The 18,993-nt window shown below is 44.1% G+C and overlaps 1 protein-coding gene across 3 annotated transcripts in view; it reads left to right on the top strand.

Annotated features, from left to right (window-relative positions):
• Window positions 1-412: 412 nt before the first annotated feature.
• Window positions 413-18,993, top strand: part of PARP11 (poly(ADP-ribose) polymerase family member 11) — a 32,052-nt gene continuing 13,471 nt past the window's right edge. The window contains exons 1-3 of one of the 3 annotated variants that reach the window (XM_065942652.1): window positions 413-616; window positions 17,494-17,622; window positions 18,541-18,661. In XM_065942652.1, coding sequence (XP_065798724.1) covers window positions 599-616; window positions 17,494-17,622; window positions 18,541-18,661 — 268 coding nt within the window. In that variant the 5' untranslated portion in view covers window positions 413-598. Of the gene's footprint in view, window positions 617-13,386; window positions 13,626-17,493; window positions 17,623-18,540; window positions 18,662-18,993 lie in introns of those variants that run through there. The other 2 variants (XM_065942661.1, XM_065942670.1) reach the window with 2 other exon arrangements.

The raw sequence follows: 18,993 nt of genomic DNA on the forward strand, positions 1-18,993 counted from the left end.
TGCTGCTGCTGCTAAGTCGCTTCAGTCGTGTCCGACTCTGTGCGACCCCATAGACGGCAGCCCACCAGGCTTCCCCGTCCCTCGGATTCTCCAGGCAAGAGCACTGGGGTGGGTTGCCATTTCCTTCTCCAATGCATGAAAGTGAAAAGTGAAAGGGAAGTCGCTCAGTCGTGTCCGACTCTTAGCGACCCCATGGACTGCAGCATACTAGGCTCCTCCATCCATTGAGTTTGCCAGGGTACTGAAGTGGGTTGCCACTGCCTTCTCGGTGCTTCGACGGAGAACCCTTTAAAAACCACAGGACCATTCAGACCCTCGCGGGCCCCGCCCACTCCGTGCCGAGGCCGGAAGGGAGCGTCAGGGGCGGGGCGGGCTTCCGGGGCGGGGCCGGGGCGGGGCCGGCGTTGGTTGGCCGGCTGCAGCCGGAAGTCGGAACGTTTGGGGTCCGAAGACGCCGGCTTGTGACGGGAGAAGGAGGCCTACGAGAGGCTTGCCTCTCCGTTCCTTGGCTCCCGGGGACCCTCGGGAAAAACCCAGTGCCCCGACCCTGCGGCCGGCCCCTTCCCCTAGGCTCTCTCCGCTCGATTTCGCCACCGCTATGTGGGAAGCGAATCCGGTGAGTAGCCGGGTGGGATGGGGCGGACCGATGGGCGGGGTTGACGGGAGAGGGCGGGCGGAGTTCCCGGGAACTGCGCCCCACCCCTCTCCCCGCGCCCCTCTTGGCCCTGCCGGCCGGCTGTTGAGTTCCGGGAACACTGAGGTCCCGACTTCGGCGGCTCCAGCAGCGCATTGCCAACAGTGGAGAAGGCTCGGTGGGTCCCCAGCGCCGGGCAGACTGTCTGTCCCGTCCCACTGATTGATTTGGACTCGCTGTGGTTTCTCTGCCCCCCGTCTCTCCACACCGTCGTTTTAAACTGTTTTGCTGTCTGGCTGGCGTTTCCTGGGCCTGGAACCTGTGAGTCTTCGTTAGGCTCAGGTGTACTTGCTAGCCCCCCACCTCACCCCTATCCAAAGCGAAGGGGATTTCCCCCCCGGGCTCTCCCCTGAATGGGCCTAAGGGGAACTGCCTGGGCTCCTTTCCCTTTTTTGATGGACAGCCTGCGAAAACTGGGGTGGGAGGGGTGGAGGGGCGAGCGTGTGTTCTTAGATTTTTTTTTCCTCCCCCGGGTAGACAGAAGTGATGACCTGAAGCGTTTTCTATGCAAGTCGTTCTCCCTCCGGTATTTGCATTGTGTCTACATATATTTTTGTTTATTTCGCCTTTGTACCTTCAAAGAGAGGAGTCCGTTTCCCAGGAGTATCCCTTGTTAGAGTAGTCTCTAGTTAGTATTCTCTTGTTAGAGGCGAAGTCGCCTGGCAACACAAATAGACGCTGTTTACAACCTTTGAGTTAACTGGAAAATGGCAGAATCATGTATCAGCGAATTTTTGGCCAAAATATGTGCAGCTACCCCGTCTGCTGAGAGAAATTCCTGAATCTACTTTAATAACTCCGTTTCCATATTTGAAGTAACTCCTTTTCTGTCATCAGTACTTCATCCTCCCCATCCCTGGAATATATTTTCAGGTAAATAAGGGAGTTATCAGTAAATTCCCATCTTGTTTTTCCCCAGTGGAAACCAGTCTGTTGCTCTGGATTTTTTCGCTGCATGTTGTGGTTCCATCCCAGACCTTCCTGTAATGATGGTCATCATTTAAGACCTTTTTTTTTTTTTTTTGGCTCAAACATAGAATCCTCTAATATAAGCCCACATCAGAGGAAAGTAATTGCAGGGTTTTGACTTTAGCAAAAATAATTGCAGATTGTGAGAATGTATTCTGCTTATATATTCACTTTCGCTGTCATCAGTCAGTTTCATATATTATTATTATATAAGTGTGTTTGTGTGTATATTCAGTTTTTATTGGCTGTCCTCTTCCTGGTTTCTCCATAACACATCTTTATTCATCTAAGTACATGTCTTGCTCAAAGTCACATGTCTTAAATCCTTCAGCGTGTTGTAAGCTCCACAGGGGCAGAGATTTTTCTCTGTTTTGTGTCCTGTGGCGTCCACAGACTAGGGAAGAGAGCCTGGCATATAGTAGGTGCTCAGTAAATGCCCGTTGACTTCACAAAGGCCATTGTATCGACACTGGGAAGACTCCTTTGCTCCATTTTTTTCTCCTCCCTCACGTACGTATCAGAATTCACTGTTAGGTCACTGGTGTGTTTGTGAGGATTATAGAGGCACTAGTGGATATCTTCTCTATTTAGTTTGTTATGGCATTATCTCACTTCTTTGGAAGGAATACTTGGTTTTCTCTGAAATCACCCTAGCGATTTTGCTTGATTTCAGTAGAGCAGCCTGACTTTTGTTAATCGTGATGAACTTTCCACCTACAAACCCACATTCTTCTGACCCTTGTCATGCCACTCTAATATGTCTTAATGCTCCTGTGTTTTCTTACTGATACTGTTTTTATTCCTCTGAGCACGTGAATGCTGTGAATAAGGACAGTTTGTGAAGTGAAAGTCGCTCCATCATGTCCAACTCTTTGTGACCTCATGGACTTCTGGAATTCTCCAGGCCAGAATACTGGAGTGGGTAGCTTTTCCCTTCTCCAGGGGATCTTCCCAACCCGGGGATTGAACCCAGGTCTGTTTTGTATAAATACAGTCATCATCCTGCATTTGGGTTTCCTCTGGTAATGTGTTCGTTTCTTTTAATAGAAGAAGCATCTGGATAGTCTGTCCAACTGTGCTCCTGGAATAAAAATTAATTTTAATGTTTCTCTAAACCAAATTTGGAAGATGGAAAAAAATGCATCCTAAAGATAAATACAGATGACTCTTGTATTGCCCGCCAGTATAAATTACTGTTTACCATTTCTTTCCATTGAACAGTATAATAAATTCTACTTTGTGGAGGAAGGCATAGTGAACTGCTTTAATTGAAGATGTCTGCTAGTTTCTCCCTGGATTGTTTTGGTAGTATCCATGATGCTGATATGCCACCTGTAATCTGCAAATCTCCTCTGGCAGATACACCTCCTGTATGATACTGTATTCTACTCACAAGTGTTTTGGGGAGATACTGCACTGACTCTGGCTGTGGTAATACTAGAGGCAGCCACCCCCTTCCACCTGGAAAGTCCCCCAGACATGTTTGGAGTTGGAAAACACCATGAGCTTGCAGCATTTCCTTGGGTGGGGGGGAAACCCCATACAAGAAAACCAAGGAACTATAAATAAACTTTATCTCAGCACACAGTTTTCTTTTCCTTTTTCAAGACAGTCATGAGGTTGGTGGTGATTCTGTTCAAGTCTTTTACCAGCCAGGCACCGACCGAGGCAGACCCGGTTGACCGGCGGCAGGCTCTCAGTTCCAGTGGGGGTTCCTGGCAGTTCTGCACCCACTGGGGGAGGCAGCCCTTGGCCAGTGTCCGCCAGTTTAGGAAAACGGCAAGACCTGTAGAAAGGACTTGGAAGGGGCGCCATCCCTGCCTTGACTCTGCATACCCTGAGCTTACCCTGCCTTTTGCTCTCTCTGCCATTGTCTTACCCCTCTTTGCTGAAAATAGATAAAGTGTGAGCGTTACATGGGAGGGAGTTCCAGCTTCTCTCTTATGACAGAAAGTGAATAATGACAAACGTCTCTTAAGATAACAAATCATCTTGCAGTAATAGGCCTTACTTCATAAAGAGTGATATATTCTTGCAAAATTCCCTTTCCCTTGTTAGCTCAGATGGTGAGAACAGTCTAGTGACATAGCAGAGGGAGGAGGAAATGACTTTCCCAAGATCAGGCAGGTGGGGAAGCCACAGAACCGTTAGCACCCGTGTCCTCGCTGCCTCTGTCCTGCCGCTTGACGGGAGCTGTGATAGGGTTTGTAAGTCAGTGCAGCGCTCCACCTGCCAAGCCTCCTTTTCCTCTGTTTTATCATCACAGCTGAGCTGCTTCCAGACTTCTCTCCTTTCTCTGTCCAGTGTCTTGAGAGAATAGTCTTACACTTTTTGTCATTCTTACTCAAACTTCAGCTCCCCCAGCCCCACCTCTGTCCCAGCACCTGACTTGCTAGGAGGTCACTGAGAACTTTGGCATTGTCCTGGCATTCTTTATAATTGTTCGGGCAGTGGGGTTAGCTGAGCTTAGAGAGGCATGTGATGTGTGTGGTGTTTGGTGGCTGGGGGCAACACTGAATAGTTTATGGGTCCTCCGATACCTCTGTGAGGTGGGGACTTGTAAATTACTGTCCTCTTGTTTATTGATGAGACAAAGGTCAACCTTGGATGCACTTGCTGAATAAGGGCAGCCCAGTTTTCAACACAGAACTTTCTGGCCCCAGAATAAGTGCTCTTCCCGTTCCAACTTAGGATGTAGGATTTAGAGTGAGTAAGAAAGACCCTCTGGGGAGAGAGCTGCAGGGAATCAGAGCTAAAGGAAGGGCTCCTGAGCTGCAGAAAACATTTGTGATGACAGCTCTGGGGATTCAGGACTTCTCTAGTGATGCCACCCACAAGCAGGAGGAGAGAGACAATGTGGCCTTCCTGGGACTGGCATGGTGGGCACCGCACAGGGCTTAGGGGTGAGTCTGATAGTTTTGGTGTCAAGGCAGAACACAGAGTCGGGGACAAAGCTGGGGGAGCATGTTCGTGGTTGAGGCCTGAAGGGATGTCGGTTCACCGAGGAAGCCCCACCTGGCCTGGTGCTCACGCAGGGTGCTGAGGCCTTTGGCATGTGCAACTTCCCCTTCCAGAGTTAGACTTGCTTTGGAAATAAGGTCTGAGGGCGCTCACTCATTTATTTAGCACTTACTATAAGCCAGTCAGTTCTCAGGCCGAGTTCACGGTGGTGAGCAACCCAACAGGCTCAGTCCTTGTGGGTTTGCGGTCTGTGCAGTGAGGCAGACATTACATCGATAACTGCACCATAGCATTCAACTCCAACCATAGTAGAAGCTCTGAAAGAAAAAGCACAGTGGAATGTGTAACAGGAGGAGCTAGTGCTGGACTCCGAGAGTCAGTCAGGCCACCCAGTGAGAGCTCCTTCTGCAGAGATCTGAGGGATTGAGCAAGGATTAGCCAGGTATAGCCAGCATGGGAGGGGAGGAGAGCTGTTCAGACAGCAGAAATGCCCCGAGGCAGGAAGGAGCTTGAGAGAGAAACTGTCTGTGGCTGGAATGCCGGGGAGCCAGGAGTTGGGGCCTGTAGGTAGTCAGGAACAGGCCACGTGTGGATTTGCGGCACCTGTTTAAGATTTGACTTTTACCCTTGGAGGCGGGGTTTTACAAAGATCATTCTGGCTGCTATGGGGAAAATGAGTTCTGTGTTAGGGAGTGTGCGAGGCAGAGTGATGGGCTGCCAAAGATTTCCACATCCTGGTCACCAGAAAGTGTGGTTCTTGTCAGGTCACAGAGCAAAGGGGAGTTAAGATTGTCGGTCAGCTGACTAATAATGGGAAGTGTATCTTGAATTGTCCAGGTGTACCCAGTGTCGTCATCACTGGGGTCCTTAAAAGCAGAAGACGGAGATAGGAGTGAGTCAGAGGGAGCGTGAGGCTGGAGGAAGAATCACAGATGTGCATCGTTGCTGACTGGAGATGGACTAAGGGAGCCATAAAGCAAGCAGTGCAACTGGCTTTTAGAAGCTGGAAAAGCCAAGGAAATTGAGCCCCGCGACAGCCTCCAGACGGGAACCGAGCCTACCTTCATTTTAGCCTGAGTCCCACATCAGACTGCAACAGACCTGTGAGATGAGAAAATGTGTTCTTTTGAGCCGCTGAGCTGGTGGTTGTTTGTTCTGGCAGCAACTGGAACTTACACAGATGGACATCTGAAGGACCGTGGGGAGGCTCTTAGGGAGCTATAGTGTGGTCCAGGGTTGAGGAGAGCAGGGTGGGTCAACCCAGGTCAACAAAATTGCCAGATTGACACACTTACAGTATCAGATAATTGTAGGATTCAACCAGCGAGGATGTTTGGAAGATGGGAGCAAGTGGATTCTTGGACTGCTTTAGTCTCTGGAAAGTATCTGTCCCTGTTCTCTTGTAACACTGGTTGTGTTCCTTATATATTCACAATACTAAAGTCAGTCTTACTCTCCAGTGAGTCAGGAAAACCATCAGATTCTTGGAAGAAATCAGAGCCTAGCAATTGAGCCATTTCCAGCATAGTTTGGTGACTTTGTGAAATCTGGTATTATATTCTCAGCATTAAAATTTTGGGTGAAAAAAAGTTTAGGGGTATTTTGGCCTTGTAATAGTAGGTTGTTATTTATGATGCTGACTATGTTTCAGCATCCACTTCCATAGGCCTCTGGAAATCAAGCATGACCATAGGTTTTATCCGTACCACAAAGAAATGTTTTTACTCATCCCTCCTTTCAGCAACTCTTGTCAGCACTCTTGTTCCTGGCAGCCAATAAATCAGGTGGGAAGGGGAGTCTTAGAGGCATTGCCATTTCTTCCTTCAGCATCTGAGAGCACGTGCTCTGAGGGGTCAGGACTTGCTAGTATTTGGTTTTCACTCTTTCTTTCCACACCCAGTTACAATTGGGAGGCGCATCGCTGCCTTCTGACTGTCCCAGATGTTTAAGAATCATTTAGGAGCACAGCAGCACATTTCCTTGCTGTTTGTATAGCTTGAGCTTTTGGTTGTGAATGGATTGCACCTTTTTCAGCCCATGTCACAGCCCACAAAAGTATCATTGCCTGAATGAAAGCTAACTTCCCTTGTACCATGAGTTCCCACCAGTAAACAGAACAGAAGGCTGTCGAGTTTGCCTCCCCTGTTACATACTACATACACTACAAGAATGGATTTGTATTTTCTCTCTAGTAGTCTGTTCAATTTTAAAACTAAATACATGTTGAAACACTCAAGTGATAACAATCACTCTGCTGTATCATGTGCCGTTGATAAGATGTGACTTCCAACAGAGTAATTTAATAAAGAAATTTTGTCAGTAGCTTGTTTTTTTTTTTTTTTTTTATGGTCACAGCAGTTAAATTGGGCATTAAATTTGGATTGACAAGTTCTTCGCAATATCAAGACTTTTACCCATTTTGGCTGGGTGATTCCTGTTTAGCCTGGGCTGCTTCTGTATCCTTATCAACAAAGCAGATTGATTTGGGCTCTGTTTGAAAATTGTGTGGAAGTTTATTTGTGTTTACACCATTATATTTGCTGAACACCAGCTTATATGAACTGATTAACACAGACCGAACATAGACGTTATGGTAAGAAAATAAAGGATTTTTGTGAAAACCATTATTAATCTTAAATTTCAACTTTGCAAACTGCCTGTGAACAAATTTCTTCCTTTACCTTTTTTTCTCTTCCTTTACCTTTTCAGAAAAGGTATTTCTGAAAATACCTTTGAACTACTTCCTAATTCTTAAGGACCGTGTTTTAAAGATGCTAAGGAAGATAAAAGGGACTAGGACTGAGCACTAGGAACCTGTGAAGTTATAGGATGAATAGATGTAAAGTTGCAAACAGTTGAGAATCATGGCCAGAAATCTGAGATTATTTGGAGAGTGTGATTCAATGAAAACTGAGAAAAAAGTAGTTTAGATTAATGGCTAAAATGTTATTGAGAGGTTAAATAAGATAAAGTCTGATAAAAGTGCAAGCTCATTGGAGGTCCTGGCAAGTGCCTGTGTGTGTGCGTGTCTGTCTGTAACAGTGGTAGGAGATGCTGGGCCAGAAGCTAGAAAACCCAAGTTAGAGTAGATTTTAGCGTGCCTGGAAAGTGAAACAATAAACATAGTGTGTGTAGACACACAAAGTTATAGTTAATAAGCCACCAAAGGAGATGAGGTGGAATCCCCAAAGTACTCAACCGAAAAGAAGATATAAAAAAAAGATGAAAAGGGGACAAAAAACAGTGGGCAAATAAAAAGCAAATAGCAAAACGATAAACCTAAGCATTCAGTAATAATAAATAATGCTCCAAACATCCCAGTTAGAAGACAGATTGTCAGATTGGATTAAAAAGCAAAACCCAACTGTAAATTGTCTACAGGAAACACATTGAAAATGAAGGCACAAGTAGGGTAAAACTAAATGGAAAGAGATATACAGTGCTAACTCTAGTTGAGAGAAAGAGTGGTATATTAATATTATAGTAGGTTTCAGTGATAATGGTATTATTAGTTATAAAGAATGCCGTATCCTAATGATAAAGAAATCAGTTAATCAGTAACAACCTTAAACATTTATACACCCAATAATAAAGTATGAAGATAGATGAAACAAAACTAATCAAACTGTAAGGAGAAATAGACAAATCCCATTTTAGTTGGAGATTTTAATACTCCTGCCTGAATAATTGATGGAATAAGTAGTTAGGAATGAGCAAGGGTATAGAAGACTTGAACAACATTATCAACATCAACTTCAGCTAATCAATATTTATAGACCATTAATTACATCAAACAACTGCTGAATACACATTTCTTTTTTAACCACACAGAGAATATTTAGCAAGATAGATCATATTTCTGGGCCATGAAAGGAGTCGAAATACATTTAAAAGAATTTGGATCATAGGTATGCTGTCTGAGTGAAATGGAATTAAATTAGAATTCAGTAAACAAAAGATCTGTAAAATCCTTAAGTATTGCTAAGTAAATAGTAACCTCACAAAACTCATTGATTAAAGAAATAAGGGAAAATAAAATATGAAAACCTATCACATTTGTGGTATGCTGCTAAGCAGTACTTAGAGGGAAATTTATAGCTCTACTGATGCTTATATTTAAAAAAAAAAGTCACAAATCAGTGACCACAGCTTCCTCCTTAAGAAATGAGAAAAAGAACAGCAAATTAAACTAAAGCAGGAACAAAGAGATAAAGTTTAGAGTGAAAATCACGAAAATGAAACAACAGAGAAAATGAAACCAGAAGAAAAAATAGAAATAGGGAATACAAATGACCAATATTGAGAATGAGAGAGATAGTATCACTCCGTATTCTACAAACGTGGAAGGAGAGTAAGGGGATGTTACGAACAACTGAATGTCAATTAGTGTGAAGACTAAGATAAAATTGACATGTTCTCTCTAAGACACAGATCACCAAAGCACCCTCAAGAAATAAATCACACAAATAGCCCAATATTTACTAAAGAATTTAAATTTGTAGGAAAAAACCTACCCACAAAGAAAACTGCAGGTGCAGCTGCTTGCCAGTGATTTTTATAAACATTTAAGGAAGAAATAATACCAATTTTGTGCAGACTTTCAGAAAATCGAAGTTAGGGTAATATTTCACCACTCATTCTATGAAACTCATCATGCCAGTACCAAAACTAGTCAAAGACAGTGTAAGACAACTACAGATCAACATCCCTAATGAACATAGATGCAAACATTCTCAAGTAAATTTTAGCAAATCAGACCTAATAATATATAAGGTTAATGCATCATTGCCAAGTGGTGTTTATCCCCCAGATTTAAGGTTTGTTTAATATTTGAATAGCAATCAATATGTGTTAGGCATTCAGTCGTGTCTGACTCTTTGCGACCCCATTGACTGTGGCCTACCATGCACCTCTGTGCGTGGGATTCTTAAGGCCGAATATTGGAGTGGTAGCCATTCTCTTCAGGGGATCTTCCTGACCCAGGGATCAAACCCAGGTCTCCTGCATTGCAGGCAGATTCTTTACCATCTGAGCCATCAGGGAAGCCCAGCAGCAGTATAACTCATCTGCAAACACACTAAAATGAAAAACCATATGATTATTTCAACGCATGCAGAAAACGCATTTGACAAAATCCAGTATCTATTCCTGATACAAGCTCTGATCTGCCTAGGACCAGAAGAAAACATGCTCAGCCTGAGAAGGGGTGTACAGAAAAGGTTACCTGAACAGGCCTGGGCTTCTCAAACTCTGCACATTCTTAGGAAAAAGCCTGTTTTCATGACTGTCCTTTGCTGAACTCCAAAGAACTGGACTCTTGGAATTGGTTATTGAATGAGTATAATTGCATGCTCGTGATCTTCAGCCACGCTTTCTCAGTGTCCAGATAGTTTACACTAGCAGTGTGATTCTTGGTGAGTTCTAACCTTCTAGTGGCCTGGAGCTTTGGCAGCTGACGTCACCCACAGATGCTATATGCTTGCATGACCAATACCCAGTAGAACCTCTGGACACCTAGGCTCAGGTGAATGTCCTTGGTGGGCAGCACTTTGTTGCCCACATAGTTTCTGGGAGAAATAAGTGTCCTGTGTGACTCCAGTGGGAAGGGACACTTGAAAGCTTGAATATGGTTCCTCTGGACCTCACCCCGTCCCCTTTCCCCGTGGTGTTTATTTCATTCTGTGTACTTTTACTGTAATAAACTAGCCATGAATCGACCAACTCTGAGTCCTGTGAATTTTTCTCTCATGAGCCTGAGGTTGATGACCTTGGGGATCCCTGACACAAGGGACAGCTATGAAATACCTATGAATACTAAATACAAACTTAGTAGTCAAAGACTGAATGCTTCCCCACTAAGATCAGGAATGAGGAAGTGATGCTTGTTGTTTATGCACCTTTATCCTGGAGATTGTAACCAGTGCAATAAGGCAAGAAAAAGAAAGCACAGATAAGAAAGAATAGGCATCTGTATGCTAGAAGAAAGAAGGAAAGCTGTCTGTATGATGCCTATATAGAAAATGTGATGAAATGTTCAGAAGTCTCCTAGAACTAATAAGTGAGTTTACTAAGGTTGCCAAATACAGAAACCATATCCCCAAATCAATGTATCTCTACATACTAGCAACATTCAATCAGAAATTGAAATTTCAAATGCAATTCCATTTATAGTGGTATCAAAAATATGACATGCCTAGTAATGAATCTTGCAGAAATGTTATGTGGGATCTGTACACCAAAAACTATAAAACATTATTGAAAACAGTTAAAGAAACATGTAAATAAGTCAAGAGACATACCTCATTCACAGGTTGGAATACTAAATATTGTTGAGATGCCCGTTCTTCCGGGTAGCTCACTCACTGTTCAATCCCAATCAAACATGAACGGACCTAGACCTGCCGAAGCGGTTCTGAGAAAGAAGAACAGATTTGGAAGGCTAACACTACCTGATTAAAAGATTCAGTATGAAACTGGCCTTCCCTAAGTGGCACTAGTGGTAAATAATCTGCCTGCTGATGCAGGAGATGCCAGAGACGTGGGTTCGATCCCTGGATCAGGAAGATCCCCTGGAGGAGGAAATTGCAATCCACTGCAGTATTCTTGCCTGGAGAATCCCATGGATAAAGGAGCCTGGCGGGCTACAGTTCAGAGAGTGGGAAATGACTGAGCAAGCAACATGACATGAAACAGCACTCAAAACCGTGTATTCAAGATAGAAAAAATGTTTATTAAAAATAGAAGGTCTAGAAGTAGGCCCACAAACATATGAACAACTGATTTCTTAATAAAAGTAAAGTGAAGTCACTCAGTCATGTCCCACTCTTTGTGACCCCATGGACTGTAGCCTACCAGGCTTCTCCATCCATGGGATTTTCCAGACAAGGATACTGGAGTGGGTTGCTATTTCCTTCTCCAGTCTTAATAAAAGACTCGGCAGAAAAGGATGGTTCACTCAGTGTTTTGTTAGAAGAAATGTTTAAGCCCCTTGTGCCAGCGAGGTTCCCCCCATGCTGATGGATTGGTGTGCAGCCTTGGAGATGTCACATCTGCCCCAGGACCTGCTCTGACCGCTCCTGGGTGGGTACAGCCTAGAGCTTGTGCACAGCTTTCCCACTCCCACTGTTGATTCCAGGTGGGCTCTTGTTGGCTTTCCCTGGTTCTCTACATTACTTTTTGACTAGTCTGCCATTCTGCTTATATCAGAGCTTTTTTTCCCCCAATAATGCTCTTAAGCATGAGGTTCTCTACTGTCTGTTCATGTAGAGCCAGCCCCCTCAGGCAGATACATGGATCTCTGCACCCTAAGTGGGGGTGTACGTTTCCTCCCGTAAATAGAACCCCAGTATCACTGCACCTGGAGCTGGAGATGGGAGCCCATTCTTCCCAGAGTGCCACCTTTCTCTGAGTGGGCACTAGGTGAGAGGGGAGATGACAGCCCCTGGTCTTCTTGACTTACACCTCCTGCCATGAAACCTCTACCCTGGGAGCAAACTAGGTGGAAGCCATCAGGGCCCCGTATTCACAGCTGGCTGGGTGTGGACAGGAGCTTCCACCAAATGAGTGGGGACGGGGCAGAGGAAAGGAGGTGAGTCCTTGGTGTTGCCTGCCCGAAATAGGCCTTGTGCACGTGGGGGCAGGCGGCCCCTTCCAGGGTGTCATAGCCCCAGACTAGCAGCTGGAGAGAGAGGAGGCCCCTGTCTTCTTGTCTGCAGCACAGGGCAGGGGGAGCGGGGCTGATGGAGCAGACCTGGGCTCACAGGCCAGACCCTCCTTGCCTGCTCTGAGACTTAGTAGATGTTCTTGAACAAATAATTCTTTTGCTGTACGCTCTTAGGACAATTTCCAGAGACTTTGAATGTTGTTCTTTTAAATAATGTCCACCAGTTAAAATGCAGTTTTGTCATTCCAGAAGTTCCACCCTGTTTTGAAGCTTTCAATATCCAATTTTGGACCTTCTTCCTATAAGAAGGGGGGCTTCCCTGATGGCTCAGATGGTAAAGAGTCTGCCTGCAATGCAGGAGACCCAGGTTCGATCCCTGGGTTGGGAAGATTCCTTGGAGCCAGAAGTGGCAACCCACTCTAGTATTCTTACCTGGATAGTCTCGTGGACAGAGGAGGCTGCAGTCCATGGTGTCGCAAAGAGTGGGATACAACTGAGCAACCAACACTTCAATCTTTGACACATATAAGAAACACGGAGGTTTTCATTACCAAATATTATTTCCTCAAGGTGTTATGTTTGTACTAACCAAATGAATGATATTTATTTTAATAAACTCATCAGAGGGTTTTAGCCATCTGGAAGGTTATTTTTCTCCCACAGGCCAGGATTTTTGACTTTAAACTTATCTTCCACCTGGCCTTTCAATTTAATGATCCAAACTGATTGCTCCCAGGCCCCATAAATACTCCCCTTGGAATAGCTAGCGCTGTAGACAGGCTCCGCCAGCATACACATTGGACTTGAAAACTTACAAAACGTTTTTTTTTCCACTTTATATTAACCTTTTTTTTTTCTCCTCAGCCTGATGTGCAGGAAGTATCGTTGTCTGCCAGTTAGCCAGAAGATCAAGCAGAGTATGGCACCCTGGCTGACCGAACCCATCTCACTGACATTTATTGACTGCCTCCCCCCAGTGGACAGCTTGCACACGCTGCTTTCATTGCCTATAAATGTATTATAACCTCGATATATTACTTCCGTGGTTACAGTGTTTTAAAGGTATTCACTGAAGCTTGACTTAACTCTTTGAGCCTTATTATATAGACTAGCCATTCCTTTGTAGGGTGAACTTGTTGAAAACTATACAGGTTTAGTCTTATGAACTGAGTAGAAAGAAAGTCATAGCATCTGTGAAGCAAAGCGGTCACATTCACCTTTCGCCCCAGAGGAGAGAAGAAACAGGGGGCTGGCATCTTAGGGAAGAACCGACTCGCTGGAGGCCTCGGGTGTTTCTAGAATCTTCTTTGAACTGCCAGCTGTGTGATTCTAGACAATGTAATTATCTTTTCTCTATTTCTTTTTTTTTTCCCCCTGCTAACATTAATTGGAAAATAATGACTTCTCTTGTGCCTTGGGTTGTGGAGGAAAAAATGAGTGTAAATTGGCGAGGAATTGTATCAAATCTGAAGCGCTCTAGGGCAGTGGTACCAGCCTGTGGCCCTCACTTTACAGGGATGGTGGACAGTCTGTCCTGGGCGCCCCCTCTCCGGCCTGCTGACACAGCTGCCTATGACAGGACGCTTGGAGAGGACTTTGGGGGGGCTCGCCCCCGGGAACCTGGCTCAGAGTGTGTTCCTGGGTTAGTGTGCCCCAGTGCAGCACGCCGGTTGCTTGTATGCTGTGTCCAGGGGGCTTTTCTATTTCCCATCCCTCTCCTCCTAGATGGAACTCATAAGCCAAATATTTATCTGAACTATTTCCTTGAAATTCATCCTTCCCAATTTTTCAAGTTATTTTCAGAAGAAAAACTAAATTTAGGTCACTCTTGCTTTCTGTGTCTCTCACAGTAAGATGGGCAAATTAGGTGAACAGTAAGTAATAAAGAAGGAAGAGTAGGCACTGTGAATAACTTACACTACTGATCTTAAAATTTAAATCACTGCCTTTATTACTGGGTTAAAATAAATAAGGTTAAATGCGTGTGCATGTGTGCTCAGTTGCTAACACGTCTGACTCTGCAACCTCATGGACTGCAGCCTGCCAGGCTCCTCTGTCTGTGGGATTTTCCGGGCAAGAACACTGGAGTGGGTTGCCATTTCCTCCTCCGGGGGAATCTCCCGACCCAGGGTTCAAGCCCGCGTCTTCTGGGTTGGCAGGCGGATTCTTCACCTGCTGAGCCAGCAGCAGAGCCTCAATCTACAGCTCTTGCTCCAAGAGTGTTCTGGCTTTCATTTCATAGCAGCCAATCCACTTTAAAACATGAAGGGAAGTTCCTGAACATAATTACAAAGCATTCCTTGGAGAGAGTTTCAAAACATGAATGAAAAAATAACAAGCCCCATCCCCTGTGCTCAGGTACTGTGCTTGGTACTCTGCAGGACTGAGCATCATGTCTCCCAGCAGCCCGGGAGGAAGGAGCTTCTCATCTCAGGTTTGTGAGAAGGAAACCATGGCCTCAACAAGGGCATAGAAGCTTATCCCAGGTGACACCACTTCTGGATACTTTAAAGGATGAAATTTAAAACGAGTATTTTCCAAATTACCCAAGTAGTACATATTCTTTGCCAAACAAAAAAAAAAAAAAAATCAGAGATATAGGAAATTAAAGTTTTGACAAATCACTGGTAACCATTTAACTTTGTGTGTGTGTATATGATGAAACACACATGCATATACATACACACAGAGCAAAGTCTGAATGATACACAGTTAAGTGAATAGTATTGATTAACTGTGGAGAAAGAAGATGAGAGCTACCAGGAAGGGAAGTGACGGTCAAAGAAGTCTTGAGCTTTATCTTGAATGTTCTGCTTTTTTGCAAGGAGAATATTTTCATATATTAGCAGTGCAAATTTGGTAATTTTAAAACCCTTAGAGAATGAGAACAGAAAGCTACATTCTAGGTAAAGTTGATCATGACTTACCTCTTTCCCTTTTTTCTGGTGATCTCTTCATCACATTCTCCACCCAAAAATGTTTAAAACTTTCAAAAATAATAACATGTACATGATATAGACAAGATTATAAAGTCATTGATAAGGAAATATAAGGCAGTGTTCCACTGTGTGGAAGTGCACAGACCCTAGGTCTGCACGGCCTGGGTTTGAATCCTGGCTTCCCTCTTGTGACCTCATTTATAAATGTGGGGTAATAATAGTATCTGTTATAGGGCTGTTGTGAGTGTTACTTGTGCAGTACTCGGGACAGCATTTGGCACCTAGTAGAGTCCATCCTATAGGAGATCAGTCCTAGGTGTTCATTGGAAGGACTGATGTTGAAGCTGAAACTCCAATACTTTGGCCGCCTGATGCGAAGAACTGACTCATTTGAAAAGACTGATGCTGGGAAAGATTGAAGGCAGGAGGAAAAGGGGATGACAGAGGATGAGATGGTTGGATGGGATCACCAACTCAATGGGCATGAGTTTGGGTAAACTCCGGGAGTTGGTGCTAGGGAGGCCTGGCGTGCTGCAGTCCATGGGGTTGCAAAGAGTTGGACACGACTGAGTGACTGAACTGAACTGAAGAGTCATATAAGGGTTACTATTATTACTATTATTATCCTAACATTCAGGGAAAAAGCCATGTTAAATGTATATCCACTTGGACTTTTCTGTGTGTATGCATATACACATGTGCATGTATAGACATATACACATTTATGTGGGTAAAGATAGATGTATATTTTTATTAAAATTGGATCATACTGTTTCCATTTATTATAGCCTTCTTTGTACTCTCAATACCATATAGTATAAACATCTTTCCATGCCACTAAATGAAATGTGAATACTTAAATAATTGCTTTTTTTTTTTTTTTAAAGATATGCTATACAGTTTGCAGGATCTTAGTTCCCTAGCCAGGGATTGAACCAGGCCCTGGCAGTGAAAACTCTTCAGTCTCAGCCACTGGACCGCCAGGGAGTTCCTGAAATATGAATATTTAAAACAAAAATCAAATGTGTCAGTATTTGGTCTTAACTAGTTGTGGTAGCGTGGATCCTTTAGCGAAATGCATGAACACAGGATAAGACACATTTCTTGGCGCTAAACTGAGAAGCTAGAGTGCTTCTCGGTGCTGACACAGCTTACTTAAGTGGTTGCATGGACGTGGATACATCCACCCAAGTGTCTGATTGTTTGTTCTATTTGTTAAGCAATGATAGTCAATATATTTTTTATATAAACACCAAGATTTTTTTTTAAACAGACCATGGACCGTTTAAACGTAAAATTAAAATTTGTGGTTTACTTCATAATCCCAGTCTGAATCAAGGCTTCCCAGGTGGTGCAGTGGTAAAGAACCTGCCTGCCAATGCGGAAGACATGAGAGATTTGGGTTTGATGCCTTGGTTGGGAAGATTCCCTGGAGAAGGAAACAGCAACCCACTCCAGTATTCTTGCCTGGGAAATCTAACAGACAGAGGAGCCTGGCGGGCTCCAGTCCTAGGGTCGCAAAAAAAATCAGACATGACTTAGAGAGTGAGCACATGCAAACTGAAGCTTTCTTTTTTTTTTTTTTTTTTCCCTAAACAGCCCACTCTGGGAACTTCTCTTACAAGCAGTTAATCCAAAACCTCCAAACTGTTTCTCCAGCAGTTGCTGCTAAAAACTGGAACTTTATGTTCCATGTCCGATGTGCAAATGTGAAATTCATCATTTTGAATGTTTATCTTCAGAGCCAATATGTGAGACAGTATGCTGTTTGTCAGCATCACAGTTGACATACAGCTCTTTGTGAGAAGAAAAATGATGTGTAGAAACTTCCTTGTGTCCACTGGCTAAGACTCAGTGTTCCCAATGCAGGGGGCTGATGTTCAATCCTTGGTTAGGGAACGGGATCCCACATGCCACAACAAGACACGGTGTGGATGCTAAGTCACTTCAGTTGTGTCTGACCCTTGGTGACCCTATGGACCATGGCCTGCTAGGCTCCTCTGTCCATGGGATTCTCCAGGCAAGAATACTGGAGTGGATTGCTATTTCCTCCTCTAGGGAATCTTCCCGACCCAGGGATCAAACTTGCGTTTTTTAAGTCTCCTGCATTGGCAGGTGGATTCTTTACCACTAGCGCCCCTGGACCTGCAGCCAAGTAAATATATGAAATAAATGAGGAAAAATTAAAAAAAAAAAAGTGATGTGTAAACAGCACACTGGTTACTAAGAAAAACGATCTCTTCCTCTCTCTGTTTCCGGCACTTCAGGAGATGTTTCACAAAGCGGAAGAATTTTTATCCAAGACGACAGACAGCGAGGTGGATGAGATGGACACGTCAGACACACAGTGGGGCTGGTTTTACTTGGCGGAGTGCGGCAAGTGGCACATGTTTCAGGTAGCGCCCCTCGGGGTGGGGCGGTGGGAGTTAAACACATGGAGCATCGTCATGCTCATGTGAAAAATCAATAGAAGCTGCACCCGCCAGAAACCAAACCTTAGAGAAGTCAGAGAGTGGAACTAGAAGAAAAACCAAGCTCTTCTGGCTCCTCTCCCCTTCCCCAGGTTTTCACAGTGTTTTCTTAGAAGGTACGGTGCGTGTTTTCTGTCTGGAGGGCGAGTGTGTCTGCAGGGTAAGTGTGTCTGTGGGGTGTGTGGTCTGGACATGCGTGCATAAGGCTAGGCCTGGTTTGATGGACAAATGGTCAGGGAAGAGACCAAGCCTGCATGAAGTGCCTCTGTGCTGCCAGTGTCAGGTCAGAGGGTGTAGATATGTGTTCTCCTCCAGCCTCGTAGCAGCCCGAAAGCAGATGCTAACACTGTCTTACAGCCAAAGACTGGGAAGCTCAGGAAAGTCAATGTAATTGGTCCCAAGTCACACAGCTAATTAACAGTTAAACTGAGACAGGAGTCCACACTCAAAAGTTTGTGGTCTTTTTTCTTTTTTCACTTATGAGGCTACTTAAAAGATTTGATTTGAGCCACTTAAGATGTTTTGGCAATTTTGGCAATAATTTTTGCCATTTTGGCAATTTTGGCAATTTGCCATTTTGGCAATAATCTGAAAACATTGCAATACTTTGGAAAAAGGCCTTATAACCAGTTGTTAAAGGTTTTTTTTGTGTGTGTATGCTGAAAATCCTTAAGCCATTGCCCACATATTGTCTTAGCCATTCTCCCCATGTGTTGGTAACTAGGACAGGTCAGCAAGTTCCCTCTGTCCCTCCATTCTCTGTCTTGTCCCCCAGTACCTGCCTCTGTGGCCAAGCCGTTTCTGTGAACAGCTGGTAAATGAACTTTCTGGTTTGTCTTAAAGCCGGATACCAACATTCAGTGTTCAGTTAGCAGTGAAGATATCGAAAAAAGCTTCAAAGCAAACCCTTGTGGCTCCATTTCTTTTACCACTTCCAAATTCAGCTACAAGATAGACTTTGCAGGTATGTTTTTTTTCCCTCATAGTTGTGTGTTCTTAGTGTGTTGATATGGTGAAATCTACAGTTCTGCAGATCAGGATTAGTTGATATATTAATATTTGCAAACAGTGAAGTAAACCCTTTTGGTAACACATAAAGATGCCTCCACAAAAATTCAACCTTTAAAATCTTTTGGATTTGCCTTTTATAAAGGTGTGTTTTTATGCTTATAGATACTGATGTATATGGAGAGTTTTGTATATCTTGAGTTCATATAATGCTTCTCACCTAAGGAATACAAAACACCTCTAAGCCATTGTTTCGCTCCTCGTCCTTTCAGTCTTGAAATAGGTAGG

Source organism: Muntiacus reevesi, chromosome 1, assembly GCF_963930625.1.
Source record: "Muntiacus reevesi chromosome 1, mMunRee1.1, whole genome shotgun sequence".
Taxonomy (NCBI): Eukaryota; Metazoa; Chordata; class Mammalia; order Artiodactyla; family Cervidae; genus Muntiacus; species Muntiacus reevesi.